This window comes from Seriola aureovittata, chromosome 12 (assembly GCF_021018895.1).
Source record: "Seriola aureovittata isolate HTS-2021-v1 ecotype China chromosome 12, ASM2101889v1, whole genome shotgun sequence".
NCBI classification, from domain to species: Eukaryota; Metazoa; Chordata; class Actinopteri; order Carangiformes; family Carangidae; genus Seriola; species Seriola aureovittata.
Genome location: NC_079375.1, coordinates 7,358,933 through 7,383,491, shown reverse-complemented (window position 1 = coordinate 7,383,491; position 24,559 = coordinate 7,358,933). Strand labels below are relative to the sequence as shown.

Sequence of the window (24,559 nt, the reverse complement as noted above, 5' to 3'; positions counted from 1 at the left end):
GTGTCCATGTCTTCTGTCTTTTCACATAATCCCAGACTGACTCCATGATCTTGAGACTCCATAATGACCATCTGTTGCAGGACTCCTTGTTCTTCTTGTCTCTGCAGATAGCTCTTCATGACTCTGGCTGTATGTTTGGGCTTGTTGTCCTGCTGCAGACTGATTTCAGAATCAATCAGACGCCTCCCAGATGGTTTTGTGTGATGAATAAGAAGCTAAACATCTAAAATGCCTAGGCACATAACCTACTGCACATTTTTCCAACTCATTATTTCCGTAGATACGGTAGATTTGATAAAAATAATTAAAGTGTTGGATAGTCAAAATTATGTCAAACTAATGAGTCATGATGATCAGAGGAGTATATCACAATTTTTTTAAGCAGGACCAAATTACTTCTTTGTTATGTGATAGAACTATATTAATGCAACAAAATTGAGTTGCAAAAAAGTGAAAACTAGTGGAGATAATATTTATTTTGAAAATCAAAGATTGCTTGGCTTGTTAAGGTAAAAGAAACATTGAGCAATATTTACATCAATACATGTTGCAAATTGTCTGATTTTTTTGTTTTGCACAAATTTTAACCCAAACCAGTGAAAAATAAGATGTTAATTACATTTAGCCTGTGGGCCAGACTTCAAAATTGATAACTAAAAAAGTGTTTGAAGTAGAGCTGTCGAATGTCCCAAGGTCCCATGAATTTAGTAAGAGCTCTCACATGAATTTTTTCAAGAAAATCTATGAGGTCCTAGGTGAGTTGTTATGCTATGACCCGTTTTCCTTTTTTTTCCCGAAACCCCAATGTGGACATTTATGAGGTGAGATCCTGTATTGTACATGGCTATAAAAAGCCCTATGAAGTATGAATATTGCCATTAAAAGGGCTTCATCATTTAAATTTGAAAATAAGCCTGGCTCAGTGGATGAGTATTAAACATACAATAAATGTTTTGCTATTATTTTGTTACACCACTCACTCACTCCATCAAACTTTTTTTCAGTTTTAAATGTATGTTCCAACGGCCTAAGCAAGGGTGAGTCCAAAGCAGTGCTAGTTCATCATGGGACCCCATCTGATAGAGGTTAACTGTAGGGTGCCAGTTAAGGGTTAATGTCAAGTCTTCGTGTGAGAGGTCAGGTTCCTTTTTGTGTATCAACCCGCTTCCCTGAGAAAGTACCTTGCTTTCTCTCCTATTAAAACCTGTATTGGTAGGCTGGACATCCTTGCTTTTACTTTGAAAAACATTTCTACCCAAAAACAAGGTATATGCACCAAATATAGGCTACATAAAGTATCTATTGTTGTAACATATGTCCTTGCAACTTGTCTAAAAATGTATCATAGATATTTTTAACATATGCACATTTACAGAATGTACGATGTGTATTTCATATATGTTACTTTTGTTTTCATATACCCAGAGAATGTGTATATGTGAAAATAATATATCTCATAATATTAACACATAAGGCATCATCACTCTTGATTGTAGGGACATTTACGCCAGATATTTCATTTCTGTGTGGGCATAGATTCTGGCTTTTTCAATGAGGGAGGGGCAGCTGTCATTTTATGAAACTCTAACAAGGTAATTAAACTTTTTGTATGTAATAACCACATCTGACACAAATTATAATTCAAAGCAGATTCTTTTGTCCTCGACAAGACTAATTTAGGCTGTTTTATGTTAGTCCCATTGCAATGATACATATCTGTTACGCCTGTCTTGCCGGGTTAGTAGTATTTCATTGCTGTTGCTGACGATATTTGTAAAAAAGAAAAAAAAAAGCTAATTGACACTTGCTTTTATTGAGGTCATTTTCATACTATACAAATATAATTCTTTATATAGGCAATTAACATAAAAATCAGTTGTGATGTTTACAGTAGGATAGGGAGGGTTTAAATGACTTTTTTAACCGGAAAGGGGCGGAGACGGCTGTAACGTTAGCAACCACGCTGAGCGACAGGGAGGGTATCGTTCATGTGAAGGATTGCTCTTTGAAATATGTCTCTACAAACAGACTGAATCTGTCTCTTAGACACCAACTACAGTTTGATACACAGGAGAAACGTTTCTTTCATACTATTGCACAGGTAAGAACCGTAGATAACATTTATATTTGATGCTAGCTAGCGGTGAAGCCACTGTGGGATCGACGGTGATCGTGTAATACCGGAGCATTAGCTTGCTAACATTAGCTAGCATGTCACTGATGAGATGGTTATCAATAGCGAACATTATGTAAATCTTATGTGGCTATAGCCAACTGCAATGAGCTTTGTACGCTATCACCAGTGTTACAGCTTGCTTGCAAAACAAAAGATTAATGAGATGACCAGTTATTGGGCAACAGGCTAATACTAGCAGCGAAAGATTGCTAGTCAGACTGTGACGCTGTCAGTGCCTCGCCTGGTTTTGACAGCTCACTGGACAAGGCCAGAGCCACACACATCTTTAACATACCCCGTCTTTATCAACCACAGACCAAGTTTGCTACGTAGTTGTAAACCTGAGGGAAGTTGTTTGGCAGTTATAAAGATTTTTCACTTTTTATACGCATCTAACATCAACTGCAAGGTAACGCTCCGTTTCAATATAATGGCTAATGAGCTGCTTGCTAAACTGTGCTACCAGGCTACTTAGATTATTTAGAGCTATTTTCTGTTTTGCTGTGTCAGTGTATTACTTTGAGATTCTAAGTTATCCAAGTATCATACGGAATCTGAATGTCAACATCGGTTTCATGTGCACTGCCTGGTTTGGGTCAACGCCCCACCCTGACTGTACCACCTCTTTGTTTAGATTTAGAGCCCCTTCATTATTGTTACAGTATATATTATTAAATCGGTTGAGAAGACAGTGAAAGGGTGAGGGTGGTTTGTGATGATGAAACAGTAAGAACAGTTATTCTTTCTTTCACCAGCTTTGCGTAATCGCCGGAGGCTTGACAGTGAAACCACCGGTTAATTTGATTATCCTGGTGCTTACTACTTGCTGTAATAATATGTGTTTACTGAGGCACACAGAGTTTGTTGACCTTTTGAACGGAATGCCTCCAAAGTTCAGGGCAATTATAGGAGCCTGGTAAAACCAATAGAATTGTAGTTGACCTTGAGTCTTTATCAGTTTGTTTATGTATGTACTCACAGATAGCAGTGATTAGATGAGGAAGCAGGCATATTGACCAGTGCAAGACTGAACATGAACTTGAATTAGACTCGCCTTCTTCCTGTATTCATACTGATCTCCCAAATGACCTGTTGTCAAGATAGAGCATGGTAGAGCTATATCTAGGGTGGCATGTTATTTTCTTGATTAATTGTTTGGTTTACAAAACAGTAGAGAACAATGAAAATGTCCATCACAACATCCTAAAGCACAAGGTGATGTCATTAAACTTCTTGTTTAGTTCGATCAACAGTCCAAATCCCAAAGTGTTCAATATACCATAATGTAAGACCAAAAGGCGCAACAGATTTTTGCTTGAAAATGACTTAAATGATTAACCAATATCAAAATAGTTGCAAACTAGTTTTTTTTCGATCGATTAATCGACTAATCATCACAGCGCTACCTCTTGTCTGCAAAGGGGAAAATTTTTGGGCCCCTGGACATAAAAATATCAGGTGGTGTGTTGTCTGCTTTGTTTTTCTTATACCCTTGCTCTTGGCAGTTGTCAGCTGTTCTATATGTTTGTTGGCAAGCCAAAGCTGTGGTCTAGAGAAGGTTGGTGTGTACCGTAACACTCAGAGCAAGTGCTTTTTATTATGTTGGTGTGGTTTAAATGTGCTGAATCACATGCAGCACTGTAGAGAGCCGTGAGGTGGGATCTGCTGTCATCATGCCGCTGACACCTGAACGCCTCTTGAAAGTCAATGTGCATCCTCTAACAAGACCCACACTTAGGGTCCTTGCCATGGGCAGAGTGGTCACACATTCGATGTTCTAGTTTTTTGTGGGTGACAGACACACTGACTGAAGAGGCCTTGCAGCTAGAGAAAATTGCTCAAAATGACAAAAATAGTCATTATGATCCAATGAGTGTTATTACACATTTAAGATACTATAGATAAAGAGTTTATTCTTCTGACTCCTACAGTAAATCTACTGGTTGATTAATGCTTTATACTATTATTTGTGTTGCACAGTAGAGTAAATGCGTGCTTTGTCTCTGTCAGATACACCTGCTCCCCTGAGAGGAAGTGTCTTAAACCACCAACACGAACCTGGGTTCTTAGACTTCTTAACTTGAGAGAAATGATTCCTGCTGACACTTAGATAGCTGTCTGTTTTATGACGCAACAGCCCATCAAATACAGGACACTTGATGGACACACCCCACCTAACCCATGTCCTCTGTCACTCTGCGAGCAAATCCCCTGCTCCTCCTTAGGGCTATCTGAGGCAGTGTGTGAGCCTTGTTTGTTTTGCTGAGGAGCTGGGACTGTGGCCTTGTCAAGAAGCCTGATTATATAAAGCTTCAGTGGTTTCCTGTAAACCCAATGTACAGAGCTTGTACATCTTGCTGCGTAGCTGCCCTTCCTCTTCTTTTAAAACACACTGGACAGTATCAGTCTCACAGAATGCAAAGTGATCTGATTCAAATTTCTTCTGAAATTGGTATGCAAATCTGGCCATTTTAGTGATTACACTTAATGTATTATGAGAATTTTAATCGCGTTCTCTAAATAATAATAATAAATAATAGTTACAGTCAGTTAACGTAGCTCAATGAATGTAGCATCCCTGTAGAAAATGGACATATCGCTCTTGGCCACCAATACACTATATTTTCTAAGGTAAAAAATTTAGAAGGGAGTATTTGTACTGATTTGCAAGACAGTGTACAGCATTATACCTATATCGTATACTGTACAGTATACCTGCATAGGAGACAGGCTTTTGTGGACCAAACAAGACAGTTCTACTCTACTTTTTTTTTAATATAAAATGGGTTACCAGTGTTTTGAATACCACAAAATATCCGTTCCATCTCTACTGACTGAGCAACAGTAGTAGAAGATGAGCACAGTTTCTTTTCTGGCTGCCTGGACTTGCAGCATTTACCGCTCTCCTAGATTAAACATTGTTTGACCACCAGAAATTGGAATGGAGAATGACCACAAAATTTATGCTATGTTTTATTACTGGTTTGACTTTCACTTTCATTTCAGTGTGTTTATTGTCAGTACATAATTTATTTTCATAATTTCTTGTTTTACTGAATAACTACTGCATAACTTCAGTTGAAGGTGCACCTGCACACATGGCAGACAGTAATCCGAAAAATCCACAAGGTGTTTACACGCCGCAGTTTCACTGTCTCAATTGTGGAACCACAGCTTGCATATTTGGATTTGTCAAAACCAGGATAAGGGCTTGTGCAGGTTTCTGACACCAGGGTTTGATGTTTACATGCACAACACACAATTGGGGTACTAGCAGGTATGTAAAAGCACTCATTGTCCCCCACGCCAACAGAGGTGTCATCCATTTGAATGCTGCTGTCAGTGATAATAATTATGCACATGATCCACATTTGCCAGGTCATCTCAGCGTAGGCCTCCCTTTTATTTCTTGCTGTCAAATGGAATAAAATCGCTGTCATATGAAGATAGACAGATAGTTTTGAGCTTTGTCAATAAGCAGATTTTAGTCACATGGGCTGAGTTTGCAGAAGATTTGTTCTAACTTGTTCTGCATCTAATGGTCTGTGTCGCTACATTTTTCTAAGAAGTCAACACTAAATCCTTTATGTCCTCACTATTCATACAATGCTGGTTCCACGAGTTGTTGACAGCCGTGGCGTGATGTGCTGCTTGGCGTGTCAATGGCTGATAATAAGAGGAATTTGTCAGTCATGCAGGCATGGGAAAATGTATGTGTGGTGGTGACTCATGTTACAGTAGGCTATTTGTCCTCTGTGCTGTTCCTCAGATATATCTCATATCAGTCAGTCAAGATCAGATGTGTGTTTGATAAACCTTTAAAAGCAGAAATCACCTGACACAAAATCTGATCATGTATTTAATGTTTTGTTTCCTCCCCTCTGTCTTTCCCTCTCAGACCTGTGGGTGAGAGATGCCGCTGGTGTCCAGCTGTGACTGCCCCCACCTTGACTGTGTGGGGGAAATCACCAAGGAGGAACTCATTCAGAAATCCCATGTGAGTGACCCTCCCTCTTGACACTGTCCACTACCCTACTCATAATTTACCACTCCTTTAATAATGTCCTAATAACTCATTTAAAGGTTGTAAATGTTGTTTTATTTGAAGTTTTGATATCCATAATAAGATATATTTGTAGTTTTAAGCACCAAAAACCATCTCAATGTGGTTTTACATCTCCTTTCTCAGACTTCTCTCTTGAGCTTTAGTAACAACAGGTTGGTGAGCCAATCAGAGGAGAGGCTCTGAACCACCGCTCTCAGCCATGTTCCAAGCCCACCAGGCTTGGGACATGGCTTAGAGCAGTGACTGCTTTGTTGTGACATCGCAAAGTTAGGGAAGTCCAAACAGCTTGTTTTCTTCAGTTTCTGAATACAGGATGTGTGCATTTCTCTTGGGACTGAGCGCTTTCACAGTGTTAATGTAGCACTTAGACCTGTTTTATAATCTAAAAAGAGATGGAAATCTCACTTCATACAATATGGGACCTTTAACGTTTCCTCACCGAGTCTGAACTCAACACATTATAGATTCTTTTTTTCAAAACATGTGACTCTTACCTGAGTGTCTTCATGTTTTTCTAGGGCCAGTGCCAAGACTGTAAAGTTGGAGGACCAAATTTGTGGGCGTGTTTGGAGGTAAGACGATGCTTGCCTGCAAAAAAAAGAAAAACAGAAAAAGTTGATTTGACAGTTTGAAATACTACCTCCTAACGCTTTATTTTTCACTAGAGACATGTGATCATTTGGTGTCTGCATTTTCCTCTAGAATGGCTGTGCGTATGTAGGATGTGGAGAATCTCACACTGACCACAGCACTGTCCACTCGCAGGTAAGAGATCTCAGACTTCACTGATTACATTTCAGCTGTTAAATGATAATTAATGCTTAAAAAAGAATGAGACATGGATGGGAATGAAAGGTGGAGAACACTTGACTGTGATGTTGAAATGAAAAAAAAAAAAAAGATATAACACAAAGAGGAGTGGAGGTGGCACAGATGGCAGTCCAGGACAGGAATACCACTTCCTAGTCCCAGGAGCCATGACTTGGAATAAAACTGCCTCCAGCACTGTTTTATTTTTAACATTTATTTCTCCATGATCAAACAAGCCTGCACGTGCATCTTTTTGCTTTTGAAGTACATGCATTGTTAAAAACCATCAACCCAACCCTGTCTGCCTACATCTCCACATTCAGTGCAGTTTCGGCAGTGGATCATCCATTATTAATTGCCATTCCTCTGGGAAGTGGGGGAGATTCACTGGTACTGTCAGTTCCATGGTTACAGTATCTGCCCCTCCTGGCTGCTCCGAGGCTTCACTCAGCCTCCAGTGTTCTCAGTGTTGACTAAGGCTTTTCCTCCGGCACGCAAGGGCCAAATAGGGTTAGAAGGAGAGAAAGAGGAATATAAAAGCAAACATTTAATTTGCTCTGCTTATTATTATTGTTCAGCTGCTCAGTCCATTGTTGAGAAAGTGTAAACCTTTTCAGGAGTGGAGCTCTCCACCCAGATAAAACACAGATATCGGATACAGAGTGTGCTGGTAAAGTAATGTAATATTAGCAGACTGATTCGAAAACGATATCCGCAGTGAATATGATATCTGTTGCCTTATATCTGGGACATCAGTCTGTCCACCTAGCTGGTCGCCTTTTTTGTTTTTTCAGCAGCAGCCATCTTTAAATCTTGTAAGAGTGAAGGCCATGCTTAATTAGCGCTCTGGAGGCCCTGTGGGGAGGGAAACATTTTAATCTCTTGACTATGCAATCAGAAAACCTGCTGCTGGATGAGATCAGATTCAGTAATGTATATGAATGAGGGTCTCTGCTAGTCACACTGCGAACATAAATATTATGAGTAAATAAGAATGAATTGTGTGGAGTTCCAGCTGGGTCAGCTAATTTCAGAAGTTGAAGCTCCACTCCTGTGTGTACTTTTGGTAACGAAATTGGACACGTAATTAGTGTTTGAAAACAGATTGCATTTCAAACATTATTATGCACCAAAAAGGACTTCTGAACCAAATTCACTCAAAGGTAAACTTTGGAAATTCCTCAGAGAAAGGATTTTAAGGCTACCACAGCCCTACAAGTTGCTTTCAGGCTTCTTGTATTCCTCTTAAAATGCCAAATTTGTTGCATTTTACATGCATTTGTGCAAATACTGCAAATGTGACAGAATCTTCTTGAGAATGACAGTGGACGCTGGTGTTTCCTGTCCTTATTTGATTTTGGTCACTAATGCTGTTTGGTCACTGAATGCATGACTTATTTTGCAAACCAAATCAGTCCCTACCTGGTTTCATTATCAGGACATCACACACAGAAGCAGATATTGGGTTTAGGCATTACTCTGCAGCTACATAAACGTTATTACAGTGTAAATTCTGGCCAAAATACTTATGACCTTGATATGAGATGCTACCATGATCCATTATTTCCTTTTCTTTGGTATTTTGGAGTGTCCACCTGCAGCTGTTTTTACACTGGAAGTGCCCATGACCCCTTTTTTCAAAGCGCTTCTCTCAAGTGCTTATTGTTGCTAGGTTACAAAAATCATATTTTAGCACTTCCGCATTCCTTCAATGTTAGATTGTATATAACTGGGTTGTCAGTGACAGCCATGGTCGGTTTTTCCTTTGCCTTTGTTGACAGTGTTGATATAGTAAGCCACGCCCCCTTCTTCATTTTTGATTGGTCTGTGAGAGAGAAGTGACATTGACGAGCTCAGTGTTTCCAAAAGTTTAACTATTTGCAACTCAAAACACTGTGAGAGCAGCAGAAAAAAAACCCCAGCTGTTCAGTGTAGAAATTTGTGTAGAAACTAGACACTACCTGTAGACACAGGCCCTAATTCTGTCTGTGTGTGTCTGCATGAGCAGCATTAAGGATTTGTTTTGCATCATGATGTTGAGCATTTCATCAGACCGGATGAAATGCCATGAAGTCTCACTATAAAAGCTATAAACAGTTGCTTGTAATACAAAAAATGATGTGATTTGGAAAAACATCTTCTAAGCCCCATAAATCCAGCTTGTTATTAATGCCCTACCTGCTATCCTTCCCTTCATGAATGATTTAAACGGGGTGGTTTGATGGTCGTGCTCAGTGTGGCGTGTTACCTCTGCCACCCCTGCTCCGCTCTGCTCTGCCCCGCTGTGTGAAGGCTTATGCAGTGGTGATGAATAATGCAGAGTCTGCTGGTCAGCAGCTGCTCACGTTCAGTCTCCTGTCGACCTGCCAGTCTGCTGGCGTTTGTCAGAGCAGCAGTGGGTCAGCAGAACTCGGCCATATTTCCACAGCAGCAGGAGTCAGCCCTGCTGCAACCCCAAACTGCCTCTACCTCCACCTGTAACCTGAGATATCTAGCTTTGGGCTCATATCTGAATGTGGTTAAACTGTTTGTGATGTGGCCAAAATCTGCAAATGTACGGTTGTTTTTTTTTTTTTTTTAAATGAAGCTTAATTTTGTTTACCCATGAGTGCTCTCATACAAAGGGGAGTAAGTGCTAGTTTGGAATTTAAGTTTCTCAAGTATCAACTTTTTAAACAAACAAAAATCAATAGAAAATCAAGACAGCTTCCCCACCCACCCCATGATTTTATAGAGTTTTTATTATGAGTTGGTTTCTCTTTGCTTTAGTTTGGGATGTGTTTTCTTTTTGAAACATAAACACAAAAAATGACCTTGTTCTGGTATCATACTTGTAAGGATTTGCAGCTTTTCTTTGTTTGATGTGATATTGAACTGAATATCTTTGAGGTTTGGACTTTTGGTCAAATAAAACAAGCAATTTGAAAACTTAAAATAGTGAATTGAGGCATTTGTCACTATCATCTGACACTAATCTGTAGATTAATCAAAAAAAAGATTCGGTAATTGCAGCCATAATACCTTGTTTAGATGATTGTAGATAGCAAATTTCTAACTTAAAAAAAAGCAAAGCACATCACTTGGAGTAAAATCAAAATGACTGGTTTGATTGCAGATGGGGTTGATATTTGTTGCAGATTTCTCTTTTTTTTTTTTTTTCAGTTTTAGTCCTCTGCAACTCTTTGCAGATCATTTAGATTTTGTAGAAGTTTTAGTTTTCTGTATATATTCTCTGCTACTAAATCAGTATTGTCAAAAACACTGACATTCTGTAACATGAGATGTTATTTGGGCTGAAAACTTGATGATGCTTGAGAGAAAACATTTGGACTGTCAACTGTGCCAGATATTTCCATAGATGTGTACACTACAGACTGAGAGTTGCCTAGCCACCAGCAGCCACGCCTATATTTGTTATATAAGAGCAATAGCAACATGTAGATTTGCTGACATTTGTTGATAACAAACAGCACATATGCTCAATCAGCTGCTCTTCAATAAATATTAGCACTGTCTTTTTAGTTTCATGCTACAGTCTGATAGGTGTGTTCACAAAATGTGTTTCACAAAAACAACTCTGTGTGCAGGAGACGCGGCACAACCTGACAGTGAACCTGACCACACTTCGAGTGTGGTGCTATGCCTGCGGCAAGGAGGTTTTCCTGGAGCGTAAACTAGGTCCTCACTCGCCCCACACCAACAGCAAACCCCTCCCGTCTTCACAGAGCGCTGGTCAGGTAAAAGCAGGCTGCCGTGCCTTTGTCATCATGTTTTATTACACAAGATTATCCTCCCAGCTTACGGCTACAGTCGCAGAGCTGCTGAGTCATAAAGCAGGTTTGATGATACAGCAAAATGAGAAAAAAGTTATGGAGTTGAGCAGATGTGAAATACATCATGAATGTTTTCTATTCGCCAGTCTGTGCTGTTTGAATAGACATGTTTACATTGCATCTTACCACATTATCACTTAGTTACATAACCATGCACGCTCTCGTGGCGTACTGATTGATAAATCCCCCCAGTCTCTCCTGAGCTACAGTTTGAACTGCAAGTCAAATTGTATCGTTACTCATTTACTAGATAAGACTTTTTTTATGATGAGGTTGGTGTGTTCTGTGCTGTTGCTCCAGGAAAGCAGCAGGGCCCCTGGGAGCCCAACCTCTCTGAGAGTGCCCCCTAATGGAGGCTGTGAAGACCTGGACATGGAGACAGAGGAAGAGGATGAGCTGCGAGCCAGAGGTCAGCCATCACAGATGAAGTGTTCATCTTGTCACAACATGAATGTCACAAATAATTTGTTGATTTTTTAGGAAGTTATAAAAGTCAACTAAAATATTGAAATATTAATAAAATGTCAAATTAAAAATGAACATCTACCATTAGAGACACGGTTAATTGCAGCCCAATCACAGAAACGCAGCGTCAAGCTGAATGCCAGTTGTTCCCAAAAATATTAACTACACAGTGAACAAATTTAATTGGATATTAAACTAAATATTGTAAATAAAGCAGTCATACACTTATGCTAAATTGTCAAGTGTACAATTACAGTACTGCTGTAGTAGACATATTTTTCTTTCTCATATTGTCGTTTTAATAATGAAAATTGTATACTTTTGAAGTCAGAGAGGTGACAAAAAAAAAAAAACTTTTATCACCTTAATCCAGGTATGACAGAATTTAGAAAATGAACACCTCAGACACAGGAGCTCAGTAATAACAGCAGTTGGTTTTAGTTCAAAGAGAAGGTTGTGATTGAAATTAAGAAGAGCAGTAAATGGCTGCATCAACACAACGGTTTTAAAGATCCCGACACACCGAGCAGACTTCAAAGTACAAACACCAGCCTCACTCTGCCTCAAGTCTTTTGTTAAAAGTTGTCCTTGAACACGCCACAAAGACTCGGTCAACATGTGGAGACATCACTGGAGAGACGTACAGCTATTACTGAAGTAATTTTGTCGCATAGAGATGCTGGTAATAGCTGACTAGAACCAATGCTGCTAGACACACCACAAAAATATGGGCACTAGAAAGCCAAACATGGCCCCTGAATACAAACTACAGGCTGCTTCAGTGCAGCTCACACTTCAGCGCTGAGTGCTTCATCCCCAATGGAGCCACCAATGCAAATAATGTTTTCAATCAGTGAAACACAGTGAAACACACACAGGAGGCTCCACCAAATGGCATATGTTATGTTAAACCTCCTGCGGTGTAGCTCACGCTTTGGCACCAGTCACCGCTTTAGTTATTTTTGTCACAAATACAGATCATATGATCAGGAAGACGGCGTAATTAGGCTTTGTGAGTGTAACGTCTGCAGAGTAAGCCGGGCGTATGAGATCAGAGATTTTTAAGCTGCGAGGTGCGTCTCCTCAAGTGAGTTTGGGACAGACAGGAGGCTAAGATGCTGTGTGACGTGAGAGGGACAGGTGCGTGACACGTTCCAGTGAGAATGTAGTCATTGTAGACTGACTGATTTAGCTTTCTAATCAACGTCAGCGGCTTTGAGACACACCTCATAGAGGCAATAAAGGTATTTCAGTCTGATTGCTGCATTTTGCAGAGTCGTAACTCAACACATAGACATGATACACATATATTTGGATTCAGTGTGACATTCACTTTCCGACCATACATTATCCCTGATGTCTGTCACAAATTATTGTCATAAATCCACAGAAATTTTCATCACAAGAGATGCTCCTTATAACTCCAGAACTTGCTTCAGAATCATCAAGTTTTCTATAGTATCAGAATAAAGCAGTGATAGCTGTCTGTGCATCCATTGCAAACAGGACCTGCTAATTCAGTATACCTTTAATCGTGGAAAATGTGCCAAAACGTGAACAAATAAAGGCAAAAAGGGCTCAAGTTTTGGCAACATTTTGCTTTTGATAAATATAATAGTAGGAATGAGAAAATCCATTAATATTTACTGTTTCGTGCTTTGGTTGGGTGGGGCAGCTGTCTTGTTTTTGTGTAAGGGGGGGGGGGGGGTCCTACAGTGTCAGACTTTGACAAGCCCTGTAGAAGATGATGAATAAGTTATCTTTGCTTTATGCAGGAAAATAACAGTTGAGTTCCCCGGCCATAGTGGCTGATTTTAAAATACACCAGGTAGCCACTTTTTCTGCTCCCTCTATCAAATATTCATGTAGAAAAGGAATGGGTCCTCCTAACAATGCAGAGGCTTTCTGGCTGCCATCAAAATTTACAAGTGTTGAGATATGTGGCTTGGCTTAATTTCCCTGTTATGTTCTGTCTCCCTCAGGCCTGACGGGGCTGAAGAACATAGGCAACACCTGCTACATGAACGCTGCCCTCCAGGCCCTGTCCAACTGGTGAGACCTTGCCCTCTGTCTGCCTGCCTTCTGCAACACACACACACACACACACACACACACACACACCCCACACATGTCAACCCCACATCACCTCTCTCTGACACTGCATTTGAGCTCTGTGGTTTTTTTTCTTCGTGTTACTTTACACGCACCAATTTGCTTCTTCTTCTGCATTCCCGGCCTGCCTGCTTCTTATTGACTGTGAGAAACGACCATTGCTATGCTCATTTGGGAGAGCGACGGCTGAGTGAAAATTGCTGCAGTGCACCATTTGAGATGGCAGAAATGGCCTTTTGTAGATCCCAGTAGGGTCTTCTGTTACAAATGAACACCAACTCTTTCCCCATCTGCTCTGCCCTTTCTCCTCTTTTCTTTTCTCTTTACCACCATGTCTTTTTATGTGTCTCTTTTTACTGTTTTCTCTCCCAGTCTGCCTCATTTTTATATTGTGTACTGAATTGCCAATCCTTCTGATTCATTCTTTATGATTGGATTGTTGGTTTGGTCACTTGAATTAGGATTCTGCAGCAGAGCTCAAGGCTGTGCTATTACTTACTTTTAAGCTTGTACTTTTTCTACCCAGGGGCTGGTAAATTTTTAAATTAAACTGATGATGCCTAGTCTGGATTCAAGTCAAAATGGGAAAAAAAGATGTGGGTCAGAATTTGCAATCTAAATCACATTCCAGAAATAGGAGGAACTGAGTCATGCAGCTGCAGAAGGAGGGAGCGTTTCTGAAACTTTCCTTTTGATGTCTGTTTGTGTGAACGCTGGTTATTTCAGCTACTGTCGGGTCATTATTCAGTTTGAAGGACTTTTCTCTTGCCAAGGGAAGGGAAACACACTCCATGCCTTGTTCATTCTGTAGTTCATCTCTTTCTTGCAAAATTCCTGTCCACTCTGTAGCCATCAAATAAAATCTCCTCAGCTGTTTTTCTTTTCAGCTGTTTCCAATGTCCTTCAGCTCTCAGCTGTGGGTGGAGTTTCCCTGCATGACCTAGTACCTCTGGGAATTTGTGATATCACTCTACAAGTGAAATATGAACTTAATGAAATAAAATGAATCACAAAATACATTTAGAAGACAGCACTATGTAGAAATGCTGCACTCTCCAGATCTCCATTCCTTTTCAATGTTTTTCCGCCTGCTGAGAACTCTCTGGATGTGATAGCAAAAAAAACACTCAAACTAAAATGATTAAGAGATTTTAAGGTATCGTATTTTAAGGTAACAGACATTTGCATGTAGAACAGATTCTTATAATCTAAAACAATCCTCACCATATTACATCTAGTTCTGTTAGATTTATTGCAGGTTTTTGAGAATTAGCTTCCTCGATGCAGCATCTGGTTGCTGTAATCAATTAACAACTCTTCAGTTAAATGCATATATTCAGAAAAGGCTTGTTTAGTCCCCACATGTGATATATTTCTCCCTCTATCCACTGCAGCCCGCCTTTGACACAGTTCTTTCTTGAATGTGGTGGCATGGTGAGGACGGACAAGAAGCCCGCTCTCTGCAAAAGCTACCAGAAACTAGTTTCGGACCTGTGGCACAAGAACAGGTTGGTGTCTTTTGTCTTTTCACTTTTTTTTTTTGTTGTTGACTCGAAAGAGCATTAACATTTTCAGCGTTCTTCAGGATTCAGTGGCTAGCCAAATGTAGTGTTGAAAGTGTGATCCATGTCGTATTAGATATTCACGTTTCTATAGAGACTTGTATTAATTTTGCACTCCACATCATGTTAGACTTTATTACAATATTGTGTATGACAATACTTTGTTAAACAGGCTGTGTTCTCTCATGTTGCAGACCCTCCTACGTTGTCCCAACCAACTTGTTCCAGGGGATCAAAGCCATAAACCCCATGTTCAGAGGATATTCACAGCAGGTGAGTCACCCCCAGATGGTGAAACACGGATGCATATTCATTATATAAATACAAGATGAACACATTTGAGATGGTTGGAAACATTAACTGCTGTTTGCAACTTTGTTTCAATCATATATTGAAAAGTAATCATTTGTTATGATGCAAGCAGGTGGAATTATTTACTCCTGCCTCTGCTTTTTGCAATTGACTAAAACATGTAATGAGTTTTGAGTTGATTTTACTTGACAGTTTGTGGGATGTTCTCATATCTGTAATGATGTTTGTGTTTCTCAGTGTGTTCAGAGATGTGTGGGTAATGCATTGGCTTTTGTTTGCTGTGATTACGCTGTAATATAGTAGGTCTAGCGTGAAACACAAAAACCTGTCGGTCACTAAACTTTTTTTTTTTTTTTTTCTTTTATGGAGAATTTCTTTCGGAGTGTGACTTTGTGCTGAGATGAGGTTATTATGGGTCTGATGCCCGGACTATAAAGTTGTCCCAGATATTATACAGTCTCTCCTTTTTCTCCTCTTCCACTCCATAACCCTCAATGCTCATTCCTATACAGAAATTACGTTAGCTTCAGCTCAAATCACTCAGCCAGATAAAGTGAATTGCACTGCAATTATTAAGTCAGAGCTACAGACTTTCATTCACACACACACAAATACTCCCATTAAACCTAAAGGTAAGTTGCTCGATTTGATTCCAGGAGGTGCTTGAAGGAAAAAATGAATGCATTATACATGTAGAAGATTTTGAAGGATGGTTTACTGAAGCACATCTTGTCTTTGTCCAGTGTCTGTAAATAAGGGATTTATATGCCTGAATGGTGAAACGATAAAAGGGCCTGTTTCCTCTCAGCTTGCCAGTGTTTATTCAGAGGAGTTAACTGAGGAATATTCATTTGTCACGCCACGCTGGGCTGCGCAGCCTTGAAATTAGCATTGCTATGAATGAAGTTAACATCCCAGGTCCTGGGAGAGGAGAGTTCATCTGGCTTGAGAGGGAGATTGGATGTCTGAGGTTCATTAAGTTTGATTACACATTCATGAGCATTTGGTCTCAGGTTTTGTGATGCAGAATTGGGATAAACAAGGTGAAGTGGTTGTTGTTTGTAATTTGGGGAAAAAAAATGAGCTCTGAGAAAGCTCTGCTGCGTCTGTCAGACTTGATTATATTTAGGAAGAATTAGTGATGTATTATATTTTAATCTTTTATTGAGGGAGAGGAAATTAGCTTTTTTTTTTTTCATGGACTACTGTGACCAAAATAACTGCAAGAAAGTCTAAATATTTAACTGGTTGGAACTAATGTGCTGCCTCAACTAACATTTAGATGAAAGTAAATATTTTTTTGTGATCTCCAGGACTCCCAGGAGTTTCTGCGCTGCTTGATGGATCAGCTTCACGAGGAGTTGAAGGAGCCGATGCCCGAACCTTACGACCAATCCAACGGCATCACGGTAGACGAAGGCCCCGAGGAGGACAACCGCAGCCAGTCAGACAATGACTTCCAGTCGTGCGAGTCCTGCGGCAGCAGCGAGCGGGCCGATAACGAGGTGCAGGGCGGGAACGTGCGCATGGACGACACCAACGAGGCCGAGATGCTGATTCCCGAGCAGGATGAGATACAGGCCAACAGGGAGTGGCAGAAGGAGAAGAACATGATTAATGATCTTTATCGCGCCGGGGTTCATGGTGTTATGGGTGGAAACTCTGGAGGGGACATGGACAAAGATGTCGACACCACCACTGAGACCACACCCATTATCAGCAGCCAGGGAGCCATCAAGGTTCAGGGAAGAACATCAGGTAATTATAATGACTAGGCATGCTGGCTTACATTTTGAATTTTTCTGTTATTCACTTGATTGTCCACCTGACTTTATATTCAGCGTCAAAATTAAGGTATTGAAATTCTAATATTTGACCTGCTGCCCTCCAGATTCATTCCCAGACATCCAAATGTCTAACATGACAAGACCACAAAGTCCGGTCCCGATGGAGGGACACATTCCCAAAATGTCCAGCAGCCCGCCCAAGGCTGCCTCCGGCTGGCCCAGCTTAAACCCTGCACACAAGAAGGGTAAGATAATCAGAGGCCGTCATATCCAAATTGAATGCTTAAAAAGTCAGGGTTTTTCTAGGCTAGTTATAACAGTTATCTATCTTTTGCAGACATCCTGTAAAGCACATTCTCTTTTCTCTCTGCCTTCCCACAGCAGTGACCACATTCTCTCCACCAAAGAACAAGCGTCAGAAGAAATACCGCAGTGTCATCTCAGATGTGTTCGATGGGACGATTGTCAGCTCAGTTCAGTGCCTCACCTGCGATCGGGTTAGTTCTCTTAAAAAAGATAACAGGAACAGTAGTGGAGGAGACGTTCAGCCCTATGTCATTTCAAGGTCCTAAAAAAAGTAATATTATGGGCTGTCTGTTCTGTTGATCAGTCCTGATGTTAATGTGCACTGCTGGTGTATTTATTGACCCTCTTTTGTGTCACACTTGTGATATCTGTGCTCCAATGACAACAATCTTCCACTACGAAGGGACTAATCCTTAAACCATAAAAAAAACCTTTTTTGAAATGTGGCTATTTACCTGTGGTTGTCCTAAGATGAATCTTTCCTGCCTGTGTGTTCTGTGTCTGGCAGGTGTCTGTAACCCTGGAGAACTTCCAGGATATCTCTTTGCCCATCCCCGGGAAGGAAGACCTGGCCAAGCTCCACTCCTCCACCCACCAGACCTCCATGGTAAAAGCAGGCTCCTGTGGGGAAGCTTATGCACCACAGGGCTGGATTGCTTTTGTCATGGAATACATTAAGAGGTGTGTGTGTGTGTGTGTTTGTAATATCAGCACTATATTTATTCACATTTTCACACCAGGCATTAGTAACGCTTTACGTTTTTTGTGTCTGTTTCTATATTTAGTTGGTTCTGGGGTCCGGTGGTTACGCTACAAGACTGTCTTGCAGCCTTCTTTGCCAGAGATGAACTGAAGGGTAAGCGAGTGGGTGTAAATCTATTCTACTAACACAAACACTCAGGTTGATGCCTCAATAACTGTGTTTGTTGTTTTCTAGGAGACAACATGTACAGCTGTGAAAAATGCAAGAAGTAAGTCATAGATTTTTGGTGCCCTCGCTGAACATTGAGCTGGATTTCTGAAAAGATTTTACTCTAATGACTGCCCATCTTTGTGTTTTTTCCTCTTAGATTACGAAACGGAGTCAAGTTTTGTAAAATGCAAAGTTTGCCAGAGGTATAGAGACAATTCTAGTACTTCATATCATGAATAAACCAAAATCTCCTCCTCCTCTGTGTTTCCTCACGCCGGGTTTCTAAAATAAAACACCTTTGTGTGTTTCCGTTGCTCCAGATCCTGTGCATCCACTTGAAGCGCTTCAGACACGAACTGATGTTCTCCACCAAGATAAGCACCCACGTCTCCTTCCCGCTCGAGGGCCTGGACCTGCAGCCTTTTCTGGCCAAAGACAGCTCCGCCCAGACCACCAACTATGACCTGCTGTCAGTCATCTGTCACCACGGCACTGCCAGCAGTAAGTGGGCACTCCCCCCTCCCCTTTCTGGATCAGACTGGTGCATCTGCCATCAGTTGGCACATAATTGGGTCCTGCATTCATTAGCCTGTAGGAAAAATTTCACATGTACTTGTTAGGTTTATGAATGCTGCTCTAATACCCCCCCCCCCCTTCCCCTGTCTTGATTCCAGGTGGCCACTACATAGCCTACTGCAGGAATGATGCAAACAATCTGTGGTATGAATTTGATGACCAAAGTGTGACCGAGGTGTCTGAGTCCTGCGTCCAGAATGCTGAAGCTTATGTGCTCTTCTATAAGTAAGACATAACACTAGACTTGAATAGTTACACTTACGTAGTAGAACAAAGTCACCCTGGTAACATTTTCTTTCACTCTGCTGCTTTGATATTCATTACTCACATCTTACTGTTGATGGGTCTGTTCCTGTCACAGAAAGAGCAACGAGGATGCAGTGAAAGAACGTAGGAGGGTGTCAGGTTTATTCAGCATGATGGAGCCCAGCCTTCTGCAGTTCTACATCTCCCGCCAGTGGCTTAACAAGTTCAAGACCTTTGCTGAGCCGGGGCCCATTTCCAATGATGACTTCCTGTGCTCCCATGGAGGTACGTACGATCGCAATCATTTTCTTACCGAACCCACCCAGAGGTCAAAGCGTCTCTCAACGGGAATTCTTTTTCTTTGCCCTGTGTCCAAACAGTTAGTGGAAAAGCTGTGCTCTGCCCTCCCTCCACACAGCTTTTGCTTTCATCTTGGCCAGGGATTTTTGACTTTGACAAAGACTGCGGAGTATTCCCCTCACAACATAGCAGACTTCAAAAGGGGGTTTTACATCTCTTTGTACAGATGATCCGTCTTTCTCCTTTTAGTAGCGAAGAGGGAAGGATTCTTAAAGGGTTTGTGCCAATCAAGCTCTTTTCTTTTCAGTCCTCTATTCATGCTGGAAATTGTGGAATTGAAAAGTGAGCAGGAAAAAAATGTAAATTTATGATAAAGCTGTTAGGCTGCAGTGGCTGTAAAGAATGAATTCATGGTGTAAATAAGCACCTACAGGTTATTTCCTCCTTCTTTGCAGCTATAACAACAGCCTAGTCATGTACATAAGTGGAGATAATATCAGCTCAGTGAAACCATGATTGTCAGTTGTTTCATTTTCCATTCAAATCCAAAATTCTCACAGCTTATTTTCACTTCTCTATTCATAGCCAAGGGTGTCATCAGAAATGGATAATTAAGTACAGTATGCAAAGCCTTTTATTAGAGGCTTCTGATTCTCCGGGAGAGATTTTTCAAATAAAGAGCCATAACATGGTTGTTGGCCATAGGATATTCAAAAGGAAGGCAATACTTGTTGTTTATTTTTATATGTGCAAATTTTAAGCATATTAGATAATACATGTGGTTAAAAAAGCTTTATTTCGCTCTTTAGCATCACTTTTTAATCATACAGTTCATTATCTTATCTTATCACCCTCCTGTGTGTTGAAGCAAAATGTCACTACTTTTCTGCATGCGGGCATTCTGCTGCTTTGCGGTCTCATAACATCAGCCTTTATTTCTTTCTTATGATTTCAGCATTGCTGATATTTTGTGATATAAAATACGAGAAAAAGCTAATTATTATTTCAGCTGGAATTCTGTGAATGTTATGTCTGGGCACATCAAATCATTCTCACTTGATAATTCCAGTTGAAGATGACAATTTGAACTGTGCCAACAAAATTGAAATACATTGCTATATTTCGACTAAAACTGAAGGATCCTCTCTATCAACTCAGGTTTTTAATTTGTTAGATTTGGCTATGATGTATAAATCGTTTCAGGAATACAATGTTGGAGCAGGATTAGAGTAATCTAGCTTCAAGGATGAGGAAAGGACAAGACTTTAAATCCTCATTGAAAAAAAGAATAAAGCTATCTGTCCTCTAACACAATGGCTCCCAACCTTTTTTGTCTTGTGACCCCTTTAAAATGAGACAAAGTCTACTTGTGACCCCTTTGTCACAGGTTATGGCTTTTGTGTGGAAACAAAAGTGATTGTTCCTCCTCAGATTGTTTCACTTAAAGAGTTTTAGAGGCCTGAAAGGGGATATATAATGTCCAAAACATTTCACAAGAAAAAGCAAAAAATGGGAGAAAAATTAACAGTTATGTGGAGCAGAATTTTCTTTTCTGTTCGATCCCTTTAATAATCTTGTGACCCCTCAGATTCTTCGTGGGTTGGAAACCACTGCTCTAGTGATCTGAGGTTGGAGGAAGGGTAACAATATTTCCAACAATGATCTGTATTCTATATGACGTCTCGACACACAATCATTACCTTTAAAATGTTACACTGTTAATATCTGATGGTTGTTTCAATGTGTTTCATCAGGTGTGCCGCCCAACAAAGCAACATTCATCGATGACCTGGTGATAATGCTGCCACAGAACGTGTGGGATCACCTTTACAGCAGGTACATACAGTAGACATGCCAGCTGAGAGAATGATATTTTCACATCTCCCATTTACCCGTTGTTCTCATAAGTGTGTTATTGTTCCCTTTGTACAGTTAATTTTATCTGTTTGAGTTAACATGGACTGCTCCCCTGCAGGTACGGAGGGGGACCAGCTGTCAACCACCTGTACGTTTGCCACACGTGCCAGATTGAGATAGAAAAACTGGAGAAACGGCGCAAGTCAGAGCTGGACATGTTTGTCCGGGTAAGCCTTTTAAATCATGCGTTCGCCAGCAAATCCGTGAGCAGAAAGTAAGTAAAGACAAGCTTTTAGCCAGATTCAGTGTAAAAAATTGGTGTGAGTGATAATGCATTGTGTGTCAGTGATTCTGTGTGCAGCCAGTACTCATGGACGTGTATGGGCTTTATTTTCCAATCTGTTTAACCAGTTGATAGGCTGCATGTGTTGGTGCTCCTCACCCAGCAGGAGATGAGAGGTGTGAGCCTGATGAAAGCCTTATCCATTAATGCACTGGGACAGATGCACCTGTTATTAGCTCCAGTAAGCTAACAAGAAGAGGGGGGATTGTGTCATTTCCAAGAAAGATGAAAATTGGTGCAGTATGGTGTTAAGACTGTCTTCTAATTGGAATAACTACCAGAGAGAATTGATTAGGTTTTCCCATCTCCTCTCCTCTCAATGCTTTCATCCTCACTTAATTTTTTTTTTCCCCGCCCCCCCCCCAACCCCCAACCCGCCCTCCCGTTTCTCCTCCCCATCTGTTTGCGTCCTTTCTCCTCCCTCTTGTCTCTATGCTCACTCCTCCCCCATTTCCTCTCCCCCTCTCCTCCCTCTGCTCCCTCTCTGTAGCTGAACAAGGCGTTCCAGGAGGAGGAGTCTCCAGTGGTCATATACTGCATCAGCATGCAGTGGTTTCGTGAGTGGGAGGGCTTTGTCAAAGGAAAAGACAATGGTAATTGGACAGAAGTCTTGCCTTTCCACCCCCAGTCTGGTTTAAATGTCTTATTAAAAAGCTAAATGTATCCCACTTGACAGTTGTGCCTAATGTTTGATATCTGGTGATTGGTTATGATTTATCATGCAAAAACTGGTGTGAATTTTGTCTGATGTAAATTTATCTTATTAAACAAATGTCCCGTCTTTACATTTTTATGGACAGGAGAATATGCCAAACAATAAACTCTTTTATATAGGACATCCTCTTGTTACCAAAAGCTGCTCGTGTTCAAAAGAAACTGTGAAGTCCCATTTCTTGTCTTGATTTATCTTCAAAGAGTTTGCTTTAGTCCCCCGAGTCAAGTTTCCCTCCTTCTACAGCGAAATGAAGCGTCGAACTATATTTCATTTTTATTCCACGTGTTCTCATTTTTTTTTTATCTTCCCTTGCTTTGTATTGTCACATCTATTTATAACAGCTTACATCTGGCACGTCTGCAAACGTCTGTTTTCCTCTGACTTCTGCTCCTCTAATATTTGTTTTCTCTCTGTAGCAACTGCGGTGCAGAAATTGCTTTTCATAGTGTGACACAAACATTTGACATTTTAACGTCATTGCTCTTTGAAACAATTAGGACTGAGAATATCTCAGAAAAATAGACATGCATGTTACTGCTGTATATAATTATGACAACTAATTGTCTTTCTTCATCTTAAAGATCCACCAGGTCCCATCGATAATTCCAAGATTACAGTAAACAAGAACGGCCATTTAACACTCAAACAAGGTACTATTATTTTTATTGATGTTATATTGTTTTATTATTTCTGTGCTTTTATTCTGTAGAAAGGTATAGTTTTGAATATTTATTCAGGAATTGTAAGAAGCATGAAATAAGTAAACCAATGATGATCCTGTAAAGAACAAAGTCCTTTTTATCAGAGCAAGTATTGCAGAGTTTCTTTAGATTGAAGTAGTTCTTTGATTAGATATTTGTGATATGCAATGTGTGTGCTTGCACTGACCCTGCAGGAGCTGACTCGGGACAGATCTCTGAAGAGACGTGGAACTTCCTCCACTCTATCTACGGTGGTGGTCCACTGGTGACGGTGCGGCCGAACATCAGCCACCAGGAAGCTGAATCATCACAATCAGAGGAGAAGATCGAGATGGAGACACGCTCTCTTTAAGCAAGCACTCTACAGTAAAGAATGGGAAACATTTAAGAAACGAAAAGCCTTTTTATTTTGCACTTGACTTTTATTTCAAAAGCATTCAAGCAAAGGACCTCATCTTTACCGCTACATGACAGCCTTTGACAGCTGAGGGAATTAACATGTCTAAAAAGGTTTGTCATTTTGTACAAATCTGTATAAAGAGCTCTTCGATTTCTATTAGCACTGTAGTATTCATGTGTCAGGTTGTTTTCAGAACCAAGCATTTAAAGTATGTGCAGCTAAAAATTCCACTGAATGCCATATTTCTTTTTTTCATGACCAAATGAGCACATATTGTTTGTCCATGTGTCTTGTGTTGCTGATATCGATGAATTGCAATACATCTTGCTGTAGATATATCACACATTTTTCCTGTTATAATATTGTCCAATGAATGGTAAGGAGAGCAAAATGTGACACTTAAAGTGATGAAAATCATAAGGTTATGAAGGGACTAATTACTGACTAGTCTCAGGAATGAATTTTGTGTTTTGCACTGTTCTTTATACGTACAAATTGGCATGCTCACGCAAATGTCTGGTTTGTATTTGAATGTACCAGTACTGATAGTGACGGTATGTTGGTCAAAATTCAGCACTTGGTTATTTATCATAGAAGGGAGTGATTTAATATGATGTTAATAGATTTTTTTGTAGAAAATAAGTGGCAGGCAGAGTCTGTTAAGAATGCATGCTTTAACACTCAATCCCAATTTAACATCACATGTAACTGCATGTAAATGCAAAGCTGCTCATAAAATGTGCACGCAACTCATGATCTGGATCAATCTTCACTAAATTGTACTGCTATAGAAAGCATATTGCAGTATGTAATCAGCATCATCATCAGCAATCTAATTAATTAAAGGCATTATTTTTGTGTATGGGCATGGTGTTGCTTAATGTGTTGGCTGATAGGCGGTAAACAGAATGCTGTACTGTAAGGTTTTGCATATGGATGTCACTTGAGTAAGATCTACCCTGAATTTTGCTGGCTGACACTATTAAAACTTGATGAAAACATATTGAACAGTGTGGTTACGTTAATTGTCACCCTTTGCTGATTTCTGCAAAAGAGTGTTTGTTGGGTGCGAAACAAGG

The 24,559-nt window shown here is 40.3% G+C and overlaps 1 protein-coding gene across 3 annotated transcripts; it reads left to right on the top strand.

The window, feature by feature from the left end:
* Nucleotides 1-1,951: 1,951 nt before the first annotated feature.
* usp33 (ubiquitin specific peptidase 33) lies at nucleotides 1,952-24,483 on the top strand. 3 transcript variants are annotated; one of them, XM_056392047.1, is made up of 24 exons: nucleotides 1,952-2,101; nucleotides 6,075-6,173; nucleotides 6,761-6,814; nucleotides 6,945-7,007; nucleotides 10,640-10,789; nucleotides 11,186-11,294; nucleotides 13,333-13,402; nucleotides 14,857-14,970; nucleotides 15,219-15,297; nucleotides 16,650-17,094; nucleotides 17,228-17,368; nucleotides 17,508-17,620; nucleotides 17,938-18,110; nucleotides 18,215-18,285; nucleotides 18,367-18,400; nucleotides 18,500-18,545; nucleotides 18,663-18,843; nucleotides 19,017-19,143; nucleotides 19,280-19,449; nucleotides 21,219-21,300; nucleotides 21,440-21,548; nucleotides 22,155-22,257; nucleotides 22,961-23,029; nucleotides 23,275-24,483. In XM_056392047.1, the coding sequence occupies exons 2-24, from the start codon at nucleotides 6,090-6,092 to the stop codon at nucleotides 23,430-23,432; spliced, it is 2,745 nt and encodes a 914-aa protein (XP_056248022.1). In that variant the 5' UTR covers nucleotides 1,952-2,101; nucleotides 6,075-6,089; the 3' UTR covers nucleotides 23,433-24,483. The 3 variants fall into 3 exon arrangements, with proteins under 3 accessions (XP_056248022.1, XP_056248021.1, XP_056248024.1); XM_056392046.1 differs by having other exon boundaries at nucleotides 17,505-17,620; XM_056392049.1 differs by lacking the exons at nucleotides 22,961-23,029; nucleotides 23,275-24,483 and having other exon boundaries at nucleotides 17,505-17,620; nucleotides 21,440-21,595.
* Nucleotides 24,484-24,559: the final 76 nt, after the last annotated feature.

Excerpts from the sequence above, each read along its gene's own strand:
- usp33 (XM_056392046.1), top strand. The coding sequence starts at position 6,090 with ATGCCGCTGGTGTCCAGCTGTGACTGCCCCCACCTTGACTGTGTGGGG. Across the intron at positions 22,258-22,960 it reads TGTCAAAGGAAAAGACAATG|ATCCACCAGGTCCCATCGAT; the intron begins GTAATTGGACAG and ends TTCATCTTAAAG. Across the intron at positions 23,030-23,274 it reads CCATTTAACACTCAAACAAG|GAGCTGACTCGGGACAGATC; the intron begins GTACTATTATTT and ends CTGACCCTGCAG.